We start from the raw sequence: 19,939 nt of genomic DNA, 5'->3' as shown, positions 1-19,939 counted from the left end.
GCCGTTGGAGCTGGGGTGGCGCAGGTGGTAAGCTTCGGTGGGCCAGTTTCTCCACTTGCGCAATTTGAACCACTCATGCTCAAGCGAAGAAGCAGAAACAACAAACAAGCAGACAAACAGACAGACAGAACAACCACAGGCAGACACAGGCAGACACAGGCAGATACAAGCAGGCACAGGCAGACATAGGCAGACACAGGCAGACACAGGCAGATACAGGCAGACACAGACACAGACACAGACACAGACACCACTTTAATATTCTGCCATTATGTTTCATCACTAACGCTGGCATGAAGAATTAAAAATGGACAATTCCAAATTAATAATCAATACAATGAGCTCCTCTATTCCTGCTGAACCTTGAGTTTTGACATTTACTTCCTCTACAGGGTCTCCGCTTTCAGGAAGCCCTTCTTCTCCTTATTATTCACAGGGAATTCTCCATTACTTTTACCAAATCCATTATGTATCTTATCTGGCTTTGTTGAAAATTCTATATACGCCTTTGTTTCACCTATAGTTTTACTAAACTATGGGATAAATCTCAGGCAGTCCCTCTCCGGAGAATTTTTAAGCAGAATCATTGGTTTCTTCAGCGTTTTTTTAGCCCCCAATGGTGTTGGGTGAGACAAATATATTCTTCTTTCATGTCATCATCCATTTTGCTACCTTCCATCCACTTGGCCTCATGCCTCCACCCGGCTTATTTATCGGCTTCAAAGATGACCTTCTGCACTTTCATCTTGTCGAAAATGTCGTATCCCTTCTCCGCTTGGCTCAATGGCATGATCGTATCTGCCATGAATCTGGACAAATTGGTGGTGTTAGATTTACCCTTCCGCGGAACAGTTAAGTTGGGAAAACAGAGAGGAAGGAGGGACAAAGGAGAATTTTCCTACCCCAGCAAATGCTGCGTCTTCTTCAGCATTTCAAGCGCCTGCGGGAAAATAGATCGTATGGGACACCGTCCCATCTGGATTTTCAGGTTTTTCCCATACGCCTGGTTGCCCGTCCACGGTATCTATTTGCGTCCAATGTCAGATCAATTTCCCAAATGATATCATATCATCTTCCACAAAGATAATATAGAGATATACTCGGGCGCCAACTTACCTCTCCATTATGAACACCCACGCTGCTAATGATTCCCCAAGGTCTGAGAAGCTCAAACCCCATCTTCAACGCAGGACTCAATCCAACAACTTCAATCACCACATCTGCACCCCTACCATTCGTCAACTCTTTAACACGCCTATCTAACCCCTCCCGGTCCGTTTGGAAATTCCACGGTTCCGCGCCCAGCGACTTGGCAAGCTCGAGCCGTGAGAGAACCGAGTCAACGGCCAGAAGGTTTTTCGGTTTGTACTCTGCGGCGTTTACGAGTGCGCAGAGACCCACCGGCCCACAGCCAATCACCACCACCGTCATCTCTGATAGCTGCTCCTTGGTGAATTGACTGAGGCCGTTGCTGGCTGCGAAATATCCCGTAGGGAAGATGTCGGCCATGAGGACGAGCGCTTTTTCGCTGATACCCTCTGGTGCTTTGAAGACGGTTCCATCGGCGTTAGGGATGCGCACCTAGTTTCCAGATGGACATTGGTAGCAAGCATCCTCCAATTAATCAACCTGGCTTTACTTTGCAGTGGGTTCACTTCATTTGTGTCCTTCTTTGACTGAACAGCGGAGAAAACTTACATATTCCGCCTGAGCGCCATCCAGCATGGCACAGCCAAGTAGCAAGGATTTCTCACAGCGAGATGAAAAGCCATTCTTGCAGTAGAAACATTCTGAGCTGTTTCGTTTTTATCTTATTACCAATCAGTTACCCGGCTTCGTTAACATTCTTGCCCGCAATACTCGCGTCCATGTGTGTGTTTGTATTTTTTTAACGACAAAGTGGTCACGTACCAGCTTGTCGTAAACGGGCAGACGATCTTATCCCCAGGCTTCAGAGTCTTAACAGAGCTCCCGATTTCCACTATTTCACCGGTAAACTCGTGGCCCATGATGAAGCCTGTGCCAGATGGCTGATGGCCACGGAAAACATGGAGTTCACTAGATTAATACCGGAACATCAGCGGATTTGATATCCGATGATATGTTTGAATGTTTCTCAGTCAACAAAGCATACACGAAGCATATAGCAAAATCAAAACTGGTAACTAACTGGGGAGAACTACGTAGTGTCAAATGCCCTCCTCGCAGCACCATCGACACGGACGAGATGGATTAACCGTAAAAGAGGGGCGAAAACAACGAGCACATATAACATAAAACCCACAGGATGATATAAATACATACCTCCCGCAAAGCGCCGTATACTTAACCTTGACAATAATATCTGTCGGCCCCTGGATCTTGGGAACAAGGCGCTCTTCCACGACAATCTTATAAGGGCCCTTGAAGACTACTGCGAGCATGTTTTCTTTTGTATCCATTGCGTATCTGTTATGGTAAATGGATGTATAACGGGGGAGTGTATGATATCAACAGAGGAGAGCTAGGAGTGGTCTATTCTGCAGTTCCTCTTCTTTTGTTAAAGTCGCTCCATTACAGGTGGGACAGGAATTGCAGCGCCGTTCCTCCTCCCAGGTTATCCGGGTAAGAAATGTGCCTCTATATCATGTGATTGTCATGTAGCACCTATTCGGGACTCAGGCCGCTAGTTATCACCCAACATGTTTCGCTGCTTGGCTTCCAGCGACCAACGGTTGGCCCTCGGCAGCAATCATTTTCAGATAAGCACCTGAAATGCATTCTGGGATCCTGTGCAGCAGTTAATTATAAGAACCTCTGCCCCCTTCCCTGACCTCGATGCATACTGGCATGATAAAAGAGCTAAAAATTTATGGTTATGACCATATGCCTAGTTCAGTGACCTCCAACCTGTCTCGCAAGGGTTAGTATCCTGAGCCCCATCAATCCGACAGGTCGCGATTTCAGAATGAGGCAGAAACTCAACGCGTCGGCATCAGCATAATTGGGGTAACCTGTCAAAGATTTGGTTAATCAAAGATGCATTAGAGGAGTTGGATTGAAGAAACTGCCGCTCAAAACCACCCCAGAACCATCCTAGACCTATCACTCGACAATTTCGTGCTGAGGTGAAGAAGCGCAGTAATCCTATTCAGTTTGTTCCGGCCTTTCTCCATGATTGTGCACCAGCTTGTTCGAAGCAGATAAAGAGGGTTTCCAGATTGGGAGGATCTGACCTAAATGACCTTAGAAATGTACATAACTACAAATCCATGCAAATACATCATTGCTGATAATATAGCCCAGTATTCCAAACCAGAAAATTTCCTTGAAAAAGTTATGAGATCAAGGTCTCGGAGCAGAAAACGACGTGCAGGTTCTCCTCCACCAACAAGCGCAGATATGAGGTGTGCCACCAAGTCCATGAGCATCACACCCTAAAATCGTAACTTCCAGCAGAATCTAATTGATCATGGCATTTACCCTGACGGATATGAACATCCTGATGGTCGAACACCAGCAATGCCAAATAACTGGGGAGAGATCAATGAAACATTAGCTTGACCCTGACCCTCCCTTATCCCCATCAAAGTTCTCTGATGAACATTTCCGGAAATTCAAATGAGCAAATACCCACGCATCTAAAGAACAACCGGTCACAATGCCAGTGATTCCTATCATCAAAAGGTGATGTAGATGATCCCAAATGCGCTGGAAGGGGATACCCGCTTGGAAATCTTGCCCCCTTAACTGATGACACACTGGCTCAGACCAAGCCAGATCACTTCTATGGCGCGCGTCCTGGACAGCTTGAGCGTCAAATCCGCAATGAACTTAGCGACCATATCATTCCATCAACACAGGATGATCTTCCAATAGCACCAAACTTCTTCTTGGAAGCAAAAGGCCCTGATGGATCCTTGGCTGTGGCTACACGGCAGGCTTGTTATGACAGCGAACTAGGAGCTCGGGGTATGCACACTCTCCAGTCATACCAACAAGACAGATCAACTTACGACAACAGTGCTTACATCGTACCATTCAAAGAGCCCTAGTGAGAACCCCCACTGGGTCAATTTATCATGGTGGTACACTCAAGCTATACACAACCCATCTCACCGAGTCTGAAGGGCCAGGCCGTCGCCCTGAGTATATTATGACCCAGCTCAAGGGCTGGTCGATGACCAGTGACCTGGAAACCTTTGGCAGGGAGCATCTGCATACCAAAACGCTCAGGACTGGGCAAAGGGAAAAAGGGACAAATTTATTAGGGCTGCAAATGAAACACACTCAAAGGCTCAATCTCAGCTTCTCCATGCTACATCTCAGTGCCAGATGGCTTCCGAAGCAGCCCTTACCTTAGACGACTCTGATGCATCGACATTGTCTGACGAAACAGAGTATCAAGACGCGCAATGGAGCTTCATGGATGCAACCGAAGAAGGGGGAGGAGAGGTCTCAGATTCTTAGTAGACGCGCGAAGAAGCCGAGAGTTGGCTCCATTGTTCCAAGGTGATGCAGCGGGTAATATGACTACTGGATGTCCGAATTGATGATAAATAGGGCTCGTCATGCACAGAGGGAAGCCATAATCTGCACCAGGGCAGCTTTTCTTATTTGGGGTTGATCAATGTCACAAGAATAGCATAATAATGATCGGAGTTTCTTCGCATAACTCTCGAAACTTCCCACCGGGATGTGGGCCTTTTTAAATCTATATAAAAATAAAGCGATATGTTTCATAATCTTACAGCTTTTTCCCTTCTAGTTCGCCTAAAGCAACCAGTAAGCTTTTACCTACAGTTAGGCTAGGGCTTCTCTACGCAACTTCCTGATCATCCCTGTCTCCGTTCTTATGTTCTCCGTCTGATACATCTGTGCGGCTATGGCGTTGTTACGATTCTGTTGCTGGTTGGGGAAGCCGTCACTCTCATGGGCTTTGGAGTCAGGTTGCGGGATCTTCGAAATATCATCATATAATGTGTAGTCGTCTGGATCCTTTTGCTATGGACTTGCCATGAAAATTGTGTGATCACTTTGTGTTTCGGTACCTGTGAAAGTCGCGTCTGGGAGCCCATAAAACACCTCTTGGAGCCGGAATCTTCATGTAGCTCTTGGTTTCGGCACCCATAAAGATGATCTGATTCAGGGCATTCAGGGAGTGTCAGTTGGGGAAGGGATTTGATAGATGGGAAACCTATGCGAGGGCTCGCAGTTATCTGATTGTGCTTTGCATCGGTATCTAGCATATGTTTCAAAGTGTGCTAGGTCTGGTTGCCTTTCTATGCCACAAATGAGTGCAAATTCAGCAAAATAATTTCCCGGCCAATACTCAGGATACTGGTTTGCAAGATGGGTTGGGCGTCACTGCACCAGGCATATGGCGGTCATCATAAGTGTCTAGGCCTGAGGAGAAGAGAAATTATTAGTAGGAGAAACCTTTTATAATCACCAGTTGGTTCCAGACAGCAGAATAATGTTGTGTCAAACGGGCTACGCTACGATCATATGACCGTTCGCCGAACACCAAGCACTGCAGAAAGGTTGAGCCGATAGCTGCCCCTCTTTGTCGTCATCATAAGTGGGAGGGGTGGAATTTAAATTGTTTAATGAATGTCCGATTTTTGGTCTTCCTCCGCTTATTCCGTCTTTCGACTCTTTTGTCCCTAACACGACGCTTTCAGAAGAATTTCTGAGACCTGTTCTCATATCCTTGATATTTTGCCGTTATTTCTCGTTTCTAGGCTACTCTCACTTTTCGTCCACTCGGTTAATACGAAAGCAAGGGTGATGCCAGAAGGCAGTCAGATTACACCAGTTGACAACATTGCGCATAGCGATCAGAAACTTGAAGAGAAAGCACGCGATTTGGTCTAAAACTCCAAATTAAAAAGAACTCGAAACACACATAACTAATAATCGTTTAGACTTCTAAGGATGTCGTCCTCGATCAAAAAGAGACCTTCCCAGAGACATTTACGACAACAGATCAATCGATTTGCGCTGTTCTGGTCACAAAACACAGTGCTGGGGGGCTGTCAGGGTTACTGGGGCTGGCACACCCCAACCAGTGCCAAACGTGGTGACGGGGCCCGACAAGCGGGGGTTTGATAGAGTCATGATAAAGGACGGCCAAACCTGCATGTTTAGGGGAAATCCTACAGTCCGATTTTTCCGCCATCGCTAATGGCACACTTTCAACCGCGACTCATAACGTATTGAATGAAAATTGTCCCTAGTTGATGTGGAAACTCAATCGTTGCATTCAACCCAGGGGACGTCCCGAATTCGAATTCGAATTCATAAATGGCAGGGGATTCCCAGAGAATGGAAATTCCATTCGTATTGTACGGTCATCATTTTGGTACCGTTGAAGGAAGTCAACAAGGTGGTTAAATTCAAGATCCTGAGAGAATTCAATCTTCGCATTCAACTCGGGAGCTGCGAATCCAAATTCATTATATGGCGGGGAATTCCCAGAGAACACGGATTCCATTCGTATCCTATGATCATTTTTCCAGTTTCGTCGAAAGAAATCAACAATATTCTTGACTTTGAGATCCAAGCTGACGGACTGTGGATGCTCGTTAAGCAGAAGAGGAACTGGGATTTGCAACGCGAGCGCCATGGGTCAGTGGAGGATGTGCCAACACTGTATTTAATTAGATCACCCTTTCTAGCAATCGATGAGTGCTGACTGACAATTTGAAGAATGCTTTCCTGGGGAAGCTTGGAGAGTCCGGTTGCCCAATTGGTCAGGAGGAGCTGTGAGTTCTCCAATTGGCGCTTTCTCGCATGTAGTTGGAGAACTCTCTGGTCTCATCAGCCATGATCAATATATGAGGGCGATCAAATTGCTCACTGTAGTCAGTCTCCGATAGTTTACGATTCCGGTAGGAAAACATCAAGGGTTCAATTGACTTGGCCTCGCAAAGATTTTTAACAAACCAAAGTCAGCCCTTGCGGCTTAGAAGTTGACTTTCCACCAACTTCGAAGCTTCAGAAGAATTGGTTTTGTGCTGTGGCATTCAGCCTCAACCTTGGCACGGCTAAAGTGAATAGCACGAAAGGCTCGGCACCCATTCTGACGAAAATATCTGTCAAAGTATCATTCTCTCTGCTTCTCATTGCGGCGCTGCTTTGGTCATTTTTTCGCGAGCGACATTTCATCTTCTCGAAGTATATCATAATACGAGTTGAATGCATCAATCTGGAATGAAAGTAACTCGGAAGAGTCATTATCGAACAATTTTATCACTCTCTCGAGCACTTCGGTTACCCACTGGTTAGACTGGAGCTTCTGGTGTGGTTATTATACGGACCGGACTGAACCGGACTAGGTTGGGTGGTAATCGTGCGGCTGCGCAACCCACACTTGTGTGGGTGCACCACACCAAAATGATAAAAACACTGACACAATAAAAATCTTGAATCACATCTTCATTATTGCACTCTATATCAACAATCAGTAGCTAATCTATAATAAAAAGATTATCTACATCATTTTCAGTATATATGTCATCTCTAAATCAATTTAATTCCTCTTCTGTCAGTGATGTGAGTGAGTTATTGTTAATTTTCATAAGATTGACTTAAAGTCTCTGTTACTCTTTATTCTGCTCTTTTTCAGCTTCATTATTCTTACACTACTTGGTTTTTCTATTGACATCTTTAATAGTGAGAACTTCTTCTACTTGAATCTGATGATGAGTTGTTTTAACTCTGTGATATTTACTGATATTGAGAAAGTTCTCTAATTCAGTGATCTGTTACTTATTAAGTTCTGCATAAGTTAGACTTACTTTGAATATCTTCTTCAAACAACATGTCAAGATGAATAATTTCAATTTAAAAGTATATCTAATACTTTGTATGATATTTTCTGCAATATTAATATTATATTTCAGCTTTTGAATTATTTTTAATAAGAATAACTGAGAAAAAAAGAGAGATATATAATCTGAATCATTCTCCACTTTATAAATCTGCAGTGAAGGAGGTGATGAGATTTACTGCTTAAGAGTATTAAGAACTCAGTCAGAATTTCATGAATATATATCATATTGAGCTTATTTTGCAGCTATTATATCAAATTTAAAGATCTACTTTTGCATAGCTGAGAGATTTTGTAGATACTGCTATTTTTCATATTTAACAAGATTATGATATATAGTATAGTTGATTGCTTTTGAATAATAATACTTATATAACTGAAATGATAGACTATTCAGAGATTGTAGCAAATAAATGACATATAAAGAAAATTTATATAGAATTATCTTATGAAGATTCACATATTATAGAAACTTTTCAATAATATGAGATTTATAATTACTTATTAAAAGTAATTGATAACTTCTTTTCTGCCTTTTTTTTATAGTAGTATTAAAATATTTGAGTCATTTAATTTTAATCATATTATTTATAAATTTAATATCTGATATAGTAATTCTATAATTGTTAAGTAAATCTATTTATATATATTAATATTTTAAGTATGATTTAAAGATCAAGATTATCAATAATAAAATGATATGATTATTCATGAATATACATTTAATAACTATAATCAAATCTTTTGAAAAGAATAAAAAAAATAATAAAATTAACTTTTTTAAAAGTAGTTATAACTCATTCTTTATATTTTTATTCTTCTTGAAATTTAATCTCATTGAAGTTGTATGTATCATAGATATAAAATCGATATTACTCAAATAGAATCTGAAGACATTCAAATCATGTATTGATATACTCAATATCTTCAACTGTTACTTTTTTTAAATTTATCAGCTTCTGTTTCACTCTTTTATATTCAGATAAATATTTAATAAATCTATAAGTTTACATCTTGTTGATTTTTGAATAGAAGATAATAGAATTTATATACTACTATCTGGCTATTGAATTTATAAAATCTTCAATGTATTTAGCTGTAGAAGAACAATTCTTTTCATCAAGTAGCTTGATTTATCATTTAATCACATTTTTCTAACTTTTATTTAATCTCTTATTAATTAAAATCTTTATAATATTCATATTTCTTTCATTGATATATACTCAAAGACATTAATAAAAAATCTCAAATTTTCATAACAGAGATAGTATTTTAAAATTTAAGTTTTTTTAATGATGAATAATAGTTTTTGAATACAGTTTTCAATATTTTTATATTTATTTAGTATTATAGTGAGTTATTAATTGATAAAAATGATAATGATGATGAAATTGCAAGATTTTTATTGTTTTGATGTGGCACATTCATATAAAATATAAATTATATAGCAGTATAATTAATAATATAATTTCACATTAAATGAGCTATCACATCAAGTGAATTATCAAAATCAGCATATCTTAACTGACTAAATTCTAATTCAAGTATCTCTATATCACAATACTCAATTAAATTAAATTAAATTATATATGATTGAGAATATTTTAATTTTGTATGCTCAAGAGTATTGCAACTACTGCAGCATGATAAAACTTATACACATGATATAGACTCAGAAGATGATAACTCACAGAGTTGAATAGCTCTCTGTTCAACAGATGTAGCAAAGGAAATAATAAGATTCTGAGTTTAATTTCTAATTATACCTCCTGTATATTGAATATGATATTTAGATCTATTCTGTTTTTGCTTCTCTATCTCATTTGCATTAAATATATTCTGATATTACTTTCTCATAATAGTAGTACTAATCATATTATATTTATAAGTCTTGATAATTTGATCATAATCTTCTATTAAATCTTGAAACTACTTAATTTTCTTCATAAGACTTTCAATCTTATTCATCTGCTTCTGCAATTGCTGCAGATTACTAGATGTTTGAAGCACTTAGAATAATATAATAAATCTGCTAGATGATGATAATGTAAAAGTGTGAAGTTGAATATCCAGCTGCTAAATAATATAGTCAGACTGAAATAATATTATTTTAATAGTTTTGAAATCACTTTGAATAGTCTAAGCTTTAAAGACTTTTATATATACTATAGAATAGACATCTAAAAAGTCAAGCTTCTTAATAATATTGATTTTAATCTGCATTTACTATTAAACTAAACTTCTGTATTCTTACTTTAGAACTGCAAAAACACTTACATCTAGTGACTATAAAAAATATAATGAATGAAATGATATGCAGAGTATAATGATTTCATCATCCTTGCAGATATGATTAAATTCTAGGATAAAATGACTGCTGTATTTATTTAAAAAGAGAAGAATATAAGAGTTAATTTGATATGACTTTACTTTTGGAATAAATATTTATATAAATCATTTAATATATATTTCATCTGTAGTTTAGTTATTAGAACTGATATCAAGTCTTTAGCCTGCAGAAAGACTTTCAAATCACTTCTTCAGCAAATTCCAATCTTTAAAAATAATATATAATGATAGAGCTCATACTGACATATTGACTGACTCAATCACAGTAACTCATTCTTGATTTCTAGGCTATAGCAGCTTGGCCTGGCCATAGCACTCACTACTAGTAATAATCTTAGTAGTTGCACAGAGTCCTATTGCAAAGTTAGTCTCATCAAAGTTGTATATATCTTCTGACAGAATTTCATGCTTAGCAATTGTGTTCCTCAAGATCTTAAATCAGCCTTGAATAATCTTTATATCTTCATATTTGACCTGGTCATGATTATAGTGTCTGGAATAGCAGCTTTGGAGCTCTGTATGATGTTTAATCAGTCTTGAAATCCAGTTCTTGCTGACCTGAGGAGGAGTAATCATGGAATGCTGTAAGATAAAAAAATAATTAGTCATATCCTCAACAAATGCTGGCCAGGAGGAGAATCCTTGTTTAACTAAATTCAGCACTCATTGAACTAGCCTATCCTCTTCAGCAGAAGATAATATATGTGAATTTGCACATAAATTCACATGTGCAGACTGGCCATGGAGTCAATAGATGAGAGTTGAATGTGGCACATTAAATAGTCTTGCAGCTTTGCAAATTGAGGATATTTCTTGCTTTTTAATAGCATTTATTGCAAGTTCAAGTCTTCCCTCTTGCTCTAGAGAATTTGAAGTCTTTTTATTGTGAATTGGTGGCATAATTGTGTGTTGAAATGGATGAGTAGTTAAATTGGAAGATATTCTGAATTGGTGGTCCGCTCAGTGTGGTGGCCCGCTCGTTGTGGAATTACGTTAGTTAACTAGTCAAAAATGTTAGGTAACTAACTAATGCGGCTCCCGGTACCCACGTGATCTTCCATATTTGCACATAGTCGCTCCCTAGCCTGGTCTCGAATGTTAGGCAAGCATACGCTCCAACAATAATGGCACCCCTGATCTCGTGCTGGACGTCTGCATCCATACCTCGCCATCCACTCTCCTTGCTCTCCTTGGTTTGTCTCTGGAACACTAATTATGCAATTTACCATTCAATCAATTCGCGCTGGAGTAACAGCACCATTCGTCTTATCAAGAACCGTGTCGTTTCTTACCTCTGGACAGGTCCTTACGGGAGCAAAATGGAACTATCGGCTCATCGATGCTCTTGAGGGAGATGGTACCACAAATCTGAAGCTTTCAAAGCCAAAGTCTTACCAAAATATGGTGTCCTTGATGTTCCTCAATGGTTCGCTATGTTGCATTGAGTGTCTGCAAACTCCAAGGCTAACCTTTCTGACCAGGGCTTTCATCAAAACAGCTGCGCCAAATGATCAACATGCTAAAGAGAACCTGAAACGTGAACGTGAGAACTACCTCCTTCCTAGCATCGCATCAGGCGCGTTTTTTGGGAAGATGTACGATGCGATCGGCGATCCCACGAGTATCGGCAACAGTGGTGGTGGCGGCATATCGTATGCCGCTTTCGAATGGCTGGAGACCACACTGGCTGACGTGGAATACAGGCCTGGCAATCGTAAATACGCTATGGCCAAGGCCATTATAAAGACAGTTTTGGGGAGCTGTATCATTCTGGCGAATGAAGAACTTGTCAATACAGGCAGGAACACCTGGTTTTCAAGGGATGGCATTCGCTAATGAGATCAGATTACAAGCCCGCTAACATATTGCTCTCTGACATCGACACTAATGATATTTCCGTGAAAGTGGGAGACTTGGGACTCGGTGAGTAGGCGTAGATTGGCCGGAAACATGCTTACGCTGACATGTCTGCAGTATTTCGGTCCGGTTCTCGTTGCTCAGCCCAACCATACGCCATGCGCGCCCCTGAAGTCTGGCAAGGCCAGCCCTGCACCCAACCCTCGCAGGTCTGGGCACTCGCCGCAATGTTGCTCTGCTGGATGAAGCCTGGAATTTTGGGTACCTGGGGCTGTCCAACACCCATGATTCGTGAGTCATGGTGCATCGCGAAACTCATGCGGCTCTTCCCTAGTTGGACCGTTCCGCCTCTTGATAATGATGTCCGCCAATGCGAATTCAATCTGGCCAAAGCTCTCATCGACGATCCTCCACCAGCGCTGGAACAGATTTCTGTTCTGGAGGATGAGTTGCGAAAGGTGGATATGCCGATAGAGTTGATGAACCTGGTTCATTTCATGTTGATTGTCAACCCGGACGAAAGGTCATCTGCTATCCATGTGTTGGCATCGAACGAGTTTCTGGCTCTGGAAAAAGCTGTTGGAAGCACAAAGTAGAGAGCTGAGACTCTTCCCGGTATAAAACACTCAATAGGCAAACAGTATGTTCCTGTGTCCTGCTGCACATCATCCTTTCTCTTTCCTCCTACCTTTGTTGACACGACGTTGAAAAGAACAATACCGCCGTAAATCAGGCTCAAGGGACCCCCAGATCTACTCTGGGCTGAGCCTCGCCACTGGAACTTGGAAGCCTTTAGAGGATTTGGACGCTACGTCAGAGTCTGATGAAACTGAGTTTCATGGGACTTCCATGGAGGTTCAAAGATACAGATTGACACAAGCAATGGAGGCTCTAATAGTGGTTTCAATACTTCTTATCAACGATCTTGTCAAGAACAGCAAATGAGGGGCAATAATGAGTGACAACAGCTGAGGCCCGAATGCAGCAAAATGATATCGCACACACTATCCTTGCTCCTCCGACATCACTTCCAAGCCTACTTGTCTTGAGTACTATAACTCAATATCGCGAAACAGGGGCCTAATTGGTTCTCTGTTCGCAGGAATCAGCATCGTAATTACACAAAAGGATGCGGGATGACTGCTCACGGTCAGCTTGGTTTCATCCTCCTGAACGTGTCCTCCCTTAACCTTGGAGCCTCCAGCATCTTCTTCCTGCACAGAGTAGTGGGCGTTGGGGTTACCGTCGCGCCCATGAGACATGTTGCTGTTTAGAGTTAGCGGCCATACAGGAAGAGCTTGAAGTAAAATCTTATGAGATGGTGATCTGTTCCATGGCCTTCATGTCGTCGTCCGTGAAGAGCTTGCCTCCCTCAAAAGGCCGCTTTGGTCTTTGAAAGAGCAAGATTCCTCACTTGCGTATCGATGGCCCCGGTGAGGCGCTTGAAGCCGGGGCCAGACTCGGTGATTTAGACGGGATGCTCTTAGAGGGAGCTTTGTTGAAGACATAGCCGAGAAGCGTTCCAGGCATGTTGACTGATATCAAGGTGAATTGGCACAGAAGATTGCAAAACGTCGAAAATGGTAGATGAATGAGAGATTGAGTGGATGGGATTGCTGGAGACTATAAGCACATGAAGGCCCTTTTTGCACAACCCCACCTGGAGCGTTATTCTCGCTCAAACGGCCCAGCATGTACCTGTTCGTTAAGCAACCCTGATGCGTCACCTGCGGCAGAAGCGCATCTGGAGATGTCGTGTCCTGTTCGGTCCGGTCCTATGCCTATGGCAGCCACATTGAGCAGAACAAGCTCGTATCTGCAACTTGGCCAATCAACACAACCAATGACATCTTACGTGATGCGGGGTGTCCTGTCCGGTCCAGTCCGCTTAGCAGCGCATGCTTTTAGACGCTAAAGATCGTGATGTGGGTGCCGAACTTGATTCACGCCAGCTGACCGATTGACCAATCAGAAGCGATTCTTGTGAAAGTCAAGTTGTGGATTAATTGCCAAGATCTCCTCGTGTGCTACAATACTCATGAACAAGCCACTATCTACTCAGCAACGTCTCTTTTCTTCCACTTGGTTGTCTTTCAGCCCTTTGTTGGTATATGAGAAGTTTTAGCCATCATCGCCACTGAATGTCGTCTAGCATGAATTGGACTGCTGGGGCAGTGAGCCAGAACCAGGCTCTTGTGGTCAGCACCAATAATATCCATTGGGCAATGACCTCACCTTGTGTTACAGGCCCGGCTGAGTCCGCATTTACCTTAAGCACCACTAGGACAGACGTGGCTGTCGCTTTTCTGCCTAGGTTCAAGTCCGCCATAGCAGCACAGAATGTGCCTTTGTGACTATCCATCCGCCCAATCATCGCATATCTTGAGATATCGAAAATTTCAATTTCATGCTAAATACTGAAATTTTTGATAAACCCCTGTGGGGCTTCTAAGTCAACTGAAGCTAGCAGAAGATGATATGCCTCTGTGAGCAACAATGCGTGACAGCTTATTTTCGTTGCTCGATATAAACTTGATTGACGTAACCAGAACTTGGTCGGTGCGCTAGGCGGCGCGCTAAAAATGGAGGCTCGAAGTTTGGGAAGCTTCCTGATGTGTGGCCAGCATGGATTAAGCTCATCAGATTTAGCGCGTCTACCACAGCCGGCACATTAGTGAGGCTTTGCGGGTATTAGGTCATCAAACATGCCACAGCCATTAGTGGAGCAAAAGAGCCTAACACATCGACCGCTGGCCTGCTGGCGGCGCAGCTGGCTCAGCGCGCAATTCAAATGACCTAGCTCCACTACTGCTTGCCTGATCATTATGCGTGCTGATATCTACCATAATTTTGACAGGGCCTGGCACGGGCGAACGCCAAGACCATCCATATACGGATAACGCACGGGCAGATTGTGAACAATGGAGAGGACGTGAACCTCAAGATTATATGCTGTGTCCTGAATCATCTCATTGTACTCTTGAAGAACTTCGTGGGAGACTTTGGAGGTATGCCTTATGAAAAGATATCAGTAGAGTACGAAGGAGACAAGGAGTTGCAACTCACATGGTAATAGTGCCTAGACCGACTGAGATTGTTGACTTATAACCTGCGATAGTGTCTATAAATTCATTGATATCGCCTCTCATAAATTCCACCTTTGTCCAATCTCAAAGCCCGTCTTTGATTTCCACTGAAAATCTTCATCGATTGTTCGAACTCGCGGCATACTTGGCTGCGTTGATCAACAGGACCTTGAAGAAGCGCCAACATTGACATCTCAGCATTGGCCACTTGTGTCAACGAGTCCAAAATATTGGCGAGATCCTCAAACTCATGTTGAAGCCTACGTAAAGTTTTGTCGCGATCTTTGAAGTGTTTGACAGTTTCATATAGCGACTTCGTCGACTGAACGGCAGCTGTAATAACAGTCAGCGCCGAGGCAGCAATGCTCAAAGGATCCGCCATTTCGGCGTTCACTGCGAGATCTCAACAATCTCCCTTGGTAGAGCCGTAACAGGAATTTGCGACAACAAAAGCTTCCGGTTGAAGCGAGGGCAGCTACGAGGTCAAATACCAACCTGTGATTGACCGAAGTTAGCGCCATGGCTGTATCATGTCTGGGATATAACCCAGTAGTATTCCGCTATTCTGTAAGGATTCCGATGTGAGATGGCGAGCGCTGCGGTTCATTTGCGGTTCATTTGCGGTTCATTTCATACCTCTACTATGAGTTTGCACGGCTGATATACTGCCAAGGCAAGCATACAAAACAACAATGACACAAGGATTATCCACTGACTCTTATTTACTGAATCTATATTTAGTGCTGCCGTGGATTTTTCTGATGTGATGATCTTCTAGGCTCTGGAAAAGAGGACTGTGCTTGCTTTCTCATCTGAGAGGCTCTTCTTACAATCCTGACATCCAACCTTTTCTTGTATCACTTAAGCTCATCTGGATGGACCTTCGCAATGTCATCCTCCAACTGCCATATGGGTGCTCACAGGAGAAATTCAAGATACCCTTTCCTAGTCTCACGATGTAGCAGGATATGAGGGCCGTTTCACAGTGGTTACGGTTTCGGTCGGGTAACTAACTAGCTAACTAGACTTTTGAAGCTGCCGGTTCGTTCAACTGTCAATGAATGTTCTTCGGCGATGAGCAGAATGGAGTGACGAGACGCTGTATTGTAGTTACTGTGCAGTACATAACTTGCTTCAAACATGAATTATAACAGTGGAATATCGCAATTACAAAATAAACCACCCTCTTTAGTTTCCCTCCTTTCCTTCTGGAATGGATGAAGGAACCTTCTGCCGGAAGTCCAGAAGGCGATTAAAATCATGGAAAAGCCAGCTAAAGTGCGCGGGAGGGGAAAGTTGTTTAATAACTACCAATTGGGACGATAACAGGTTTTGTTTCTGCAACTCCATCTACAACCTCTCAACCCCATATTTTGAGACAATTGCCAGCTTAGATATTATACTGCCTCAGAATATATAATAGCTTCATCGGAATTTGGAAATGTATGTATTTCATCGGCTGTGGCTTTAAAAATCAAATAAGAAGTGGACTGAGAAGCGAGAGAGCTTCACATCGCCCAAGAGCAGCAGGAAATATGAGAAGTTATGGGTTCTCCAAAAGATTGATCAAAAAGCAAAATAAAAAGTGGACTGGTTTGGTAGATGAGAAATTACTACATGGCAGATAAATACCTGTTTGTCTGATAGATACATATCCTAGTGGGGAGATTTTGTTCCGATCGTATCGAAAGAAACAAGACATTTAATTTCTTGCATGTTAAAAGAGACAGAGAATGGGAAAGAAATCCAAAAAAAAAATCAAAAAAAGGGGGGGATGGGAAGAAAAGGTGACTGGGATATTCGTGAGCAAATTCCAAAAGAAACTAGTGATAGTAAAAAGTTGAAAAAGTAAAAGGATGGAACGAATCAGTTAAGAAGAGAAATATCCTTTCCCTCTTTTCTTGAATGCTTTCCTGCTGTCGAACATTAAGAACTTATGCAGGAGGTGAAAAAAAGGAGAACACAAATAACATATATATCTGCGCCAATGCTAAAGAGTAAAAGCGGTTTAGGGCCAAATCTTTCATTTGTCGAGCAATCAAGACTCGAATGCCGCAGTTCACCTTCCCCCGTTTGGAAGAAATTCCCCAAATCCAGACCGATTGACGCCGTTGCATGGATTCTAAAAGTGGATGAACAAAACAGAGAGATGAAAAAAAGAAAAGAAGAGCCAATAACCCGTTTGCCACCATATGTTGTGACGCTGTGTTCAGGTGCAATCGTGAATTCAGGGTTTGGTTTGGGAACATACAAGCCGCACCGACTTCGTGCCGCCATGGTGTCAAAGCCGGTTGGTGCTCGGGAATTAGAACAAAAGATAAAAGAAGAAAAGAAAAGAAAAAATAAACCGGGAGTCTCCTGCGAGCTTTCCAAGGTTGCTAGTACACCATACAGAGCAGCTCGGCTTCTAAGATGAATTTCCCCTCCTTGTATTTCTCGGTTGTCTCGTAAGCCTTGTCGTATTTCCAGCCAACTGTCTCTTTGCACTGCCTGCACATAATGTCTCGAACGACATGTCGACCAGTCGTCATGTTCCGTTCCACGGCTTCGGCTTGGTTTATGTTGACAACTTTACTGAAAAGGTAGGCTTTGCCATGTTGGCCCCGAAAATTCTGATTGGGAAGGATCGGGATTGTTAGTTATGAGATGTTACAAGATTAGAGCAGGGGCAATTAATGATTAGATCTTATGAAGCACATTAACAACAGGGAGGACGAAGGACGGGATACTAACTCGACTTATGATATCGTGATAATCAGCTAAGTGGGTTTTGCAGGTCTTGCATCCAAAAATTTTGTTGGAGGAGAGGTAGATATTGTACGTAAGACCCATTGCGTAAAAAGAACTTTAGCCACTGTCGTCTGCCTGCAACAACCAGTATTACGGTCCACGTCAGTTGGTAGAGAAAGGAAGCCTGGAAAGGTTCTGGATAATGGTCTTAGTCTTCGAGGAGCCTAGTCTGTAAGATTGATAGCAGTAGAAGATGCAGCCTGCAGTTAAAGCGGCTTCAAGCGAGATAAGTGAAGATTTCAGATTAAAAGAATAAGTCCAGCTTTTTCTTTCCTTGACAGAGGAGATCGTGTGTTTTGTAGTAGTATAGAGGAGCAGAGGGACGGTGAGCTCTGGGAAAATAACGATCTCGTCACACCACAGATGTTTCGTCACAAGTGTTCGCCCCAGCAGCCGTTCCCGGCGTGTATTCCCCACTGAAGGAAAATGCTCTCGGCTACTATCGCCCAGAATTTAGAATCAGGGAGCACTGCCTGTCCGTGTCTTGTTTTAGCCGCGAGAAGCCGAAGAACACCTTGAGGCCGCCTGGCTGCTTTGGGTTGGAGTCACTGCTCCTGCAAGTAGAAAAGATCAATTATTACGGAGATATGAATGAGAGAGGCAACGATCCGTTCTGTGGGTTGTTGAGGAAGATATCGAAATACGCTGGGAGCCTGCCAATCGATGGAGACAAGTTGGTTGAGGTCTTGTAGGAAGTAGTTATGGGGTGGTTAATCAGAAGATTGCAACTACAGGCCGCCTTTGTTCTAAACTTCCTTGCTTGACAAACGGGCCCAGAAGACGAGAGGGCATGTAGAATACGTGTTTTTGGGAGGATCTGTAGATGTTGGAAGCTTGATGCAGTTGGTTGACGGCCAAAGGATGTTAAGCAAAAGAGTGGACAAGGAGAATGAGCGAGATGTGGAAGAGGGAAAGACTTTGGGGTGGGGGGGGTGATGACATTGGAAGATACAGTACCGTACTGGTGTACTAGTAAACTAAGCCTCAGATGGGTCCCCGAGTCTGCTGATGCTTTGATTACCGTATCAATACGGTACCAGGTCACATTGCCCATGCGTCGGCCTGCCCAGGTGCCCAGGTTGTTTTGCCTTGGTGATTAATAACTAACAATAGTTTAACTAACTATGGTTAGTTGTCCCCAGCAGATACATGTCACTTGGATCCAGCCCATCAGATGGTTCCGGAGGGCATCCATAAGATAATTATTGGCTGGCTGGCTGGCAGCAGCAGGTTAGACTACTTACTTACCCCCGGCAAATCAGCTGATAGATTCCAACTAAACTCACACGGAGTACAACATCTCTGCTATTTTCGAAATGAAAGGTGTCCCTCAGTTTTTCAAGGAGTATTATTTTTTGGCGCCTACGCTAGGATATATGAGTAACACCTTTATGAGCCAGAGAGCACTCCGTATAGAACAAATAAGCTGATCCGCGCACAACCATGAATAGTCATTATGGTTCTCTCCGTGGTAGGCAGAAATCCATTCGGTTTACTGCTCTCTTTTACATTCCTGAGGTAAACGGTACCAAAAGCAAAGATGCTGATGACATCATCAACAACTAGCCTAATTCCCCACCGAGAGAACAGCAATTTGAAATATTTCAATTATCTAACTTGTCCACTTCAATGCACAATTATGCCATCAATTCGCAATAAAAAGTCTTCAAATTCTTTTGAGACAGAGGGAAGACTTGAACTTGTGCTAAATCCTATTATAATGCAAGAAATATTCTCAATTTCTGAAGCTGTGCGTCTAATTGAGATTTAATACTCAAGTCTTATTATTCACAGATGTCATGATCACGAGATCTTGCCAAAAGACAGATATCTCCTTGGCACCATTTCATAGAAACTATCTTTCTGCAGCGCTGCCACTACTCCTCTAAGGATATTCATGTTACGCTGCCTTTATACGAGATGATCATCTCATCTTTGTATGAGATGATGAGATGATCATTCTTGTAAAAGACATTGTCACTTTCTTAATCAGATAGAGTGGCATCTTAGCAGATTTATAAAGAAGAAGAGATTGATAGAGACT

At 42.2% G+C, this 19,939-nt stretch overlaps 9 protein-coding genes across 9 annotated transcripts; 3 read left to right on the top strand and 6 right to left on the bottom strand.

Moving 5' to 3' along the window:
- Positions 1-706: 706 nt before the first annotated feature.
- On the bottom strand, positions 707-2,441 carry PAAG_06916 (alcohol dehydrogenase; the record flags this gene model as incomplete). Its single annotated transcript, XM_002790958.2, has 6 exons — positions 707-809; positions 903-1,024; positions 1,117-1,581; positions 1,699-1,795; positions 1,912-2,058; positions 2,305-2,441. The coding sequence occupies 6 exons, from the start codon at positions 2,439-2,441 to the stop codon at positions 707-709; spliced, it is 1,071 nt and encodes a 356-aa protein (XP_002791004.1).
- Positions 2,442-3,451: 1,010 nt separating this feature from the next.
- On the top strand, positions 3,452-4,342 carry PAAG_06914 (hypothetical protein; the record flags this gene model as incomplete). The annotated part of the gene is made up of 3 exons (XM_015846056.1): positions 3,452-3,487; positions 3,750-3,951; positions 4,035-4,342. The coding sequence occupies 3 exons, from the start codon at positions 3,452-3,454 to the stop codon at positions 4,340-4,342; spliced, it is 546 nt and encodes a 181-aa protein (XP_015700491.1).
- A 1,427-nt stretch (positions 4,343-5,769) lies between these two features.
- On the top strand, positions 5,770-6,065 carry PAAG_06913 (hypothetical protein; the record flags this gene model as incomplete). Its single annotated transcript, XM_015846055.1, has 2 exons — positions 5,770-5,850; positions 5,907-6,065. The coding sequence occupies 2 exons, from the start codon at positions 5,770-5,772 to the stop codon at positions 6,063-6,065; spliced, it is 240 nt and encodes a 79-aa protein (XP_015700490.1).
- Positions 6,066-6,244: 179 nt separating this feature from the next.
- PAAG_12299 (hypothetical protein) lies at positions 6,245-6,607 on the bottom strand (the record flags this gene model as incomplete). The annotated part of the gene is made up of 1 exon (XM_015847810.1): positions 6,245-6,607. The coding sequence occupies one exon, from the start codon at positions 6,605-6,607 to the stop codon at positions 6,245-6,247; it is 363 nt and encodes a 120-aa protein (XP_015702554.1).
- Positions 6,608-11,377: 4,770 nt separating this feature from the next.
- Positions 11,378-12,615, top strand: PAAG_06912 (hypothetical protein; the record flags this gene model as incomplete). Its single annotated transcript, XM_015846054.1, has 4 exons — positions 11,378-11,588; positions 11,661-11,950; positions 11,983-12,085; positions 12,137-12,615. The coding sequence occupies 4 exons, from the start codon at positions 11,378-11,380 to the stop codon at positions 12,613-12,615; spliced, it is 1,083 nt and encodes a 360-aa protein (XP_015700489.1).
- A 456-nt stretch (positions 12,616-13,071) lies between these two features.
- Positions 13,072-13,281, bottom strand: PAAG_12298 (hypothetical protein; the record flags this gene model as incomplete). Its single annotated transcript, XM_015847809.1, has 1 exon — positions 13,072-13,281. The coding sequence occupies one exon, from the start codon at positions 13,279-13,281 to the stop codon at positions 13,072-13,074; it is 210 nt and encodes a 69-aa protein (XP_015702553.1).
- A 49-nt stretch (positions 13,282-13,330) lies between these two features.
- Positions 13,331-13,549, bottom strand: PAAG_12297 (hypothetical protein; the record flags this gene model as incomplete). The annotated part of the gene is made up of 2 exons (XM_015847808.1): positions 13,331-13,409; positions 13,434-13,549. The coding sequence occupies 2 exons, from the start codon at positions 13,547-13,549 to the stop codon at positions 13,331-13,333; spliced, it is 195 nt and encodes a 64-aa protein (XP_015702552.1).
- A 598-nt stretch (positions 13,550-14,147) lies between these two features.
- PAAG_06910 (hypothetical protein) lies at positions 14,148-15,487 on the bottom strand (the record flags this gene model as incomplete). The annotated part of the gene is made up of 6 exons (XM_015846053.1): positions 14,148-14,429; positions 14,552-14,673; positions 14,760-14,835; positions 14,895-15,033; positions 15,086-15,177; positions 15,251-15,487. 6 exons carry the CDS (start codon positions 15,485-15,487, stop codon positions 14,148-14,150), a joined length of 948 nt encoding a protein of 315 aa, XP_015700488.1.
- A 1,996-nt stretch (positions 15,488-17,483) lies between these two features.
- PAAG_06909 (hypothetical protein) lies at positions 17,484-17,937 on the bottom strand (the record flags this gene model as incomplete). The annotated part of the gene is made up of 2 exons (XM_002790952.2): positions 17,484-17,717; positions 17,839-17,937. The coding sequence occupies 2 exons, from the start codon at positions 17,935-17,937 to the stop codon at positions 17,484-17,486; spliced, it is 333 nt and encodes a 110-aa protein (XP_002790998.1).
- Between the last annotated feature and the right edge of the window lie 2,002 nt (positions 17,938-19,939).

The sequence above is a fragment of the Paracoccidioides lutzii genome (genome assembly GCF_000150705.2).
Source record: "Paracoccidioides lutzii Pb01 unplaced genomic scaffold supercont2.21, whole genome shotgun sequence".
NCBI lineage: Eukaryota > Fungi > Ascomycota > Eurotiomycetes > Onygenales > Ajellomycetaceae > Paracoccidioides > Paracoccidioides lutzii.
This window is presented reverse-complemented; position numbering and strand designations above follow the sequence as displayed.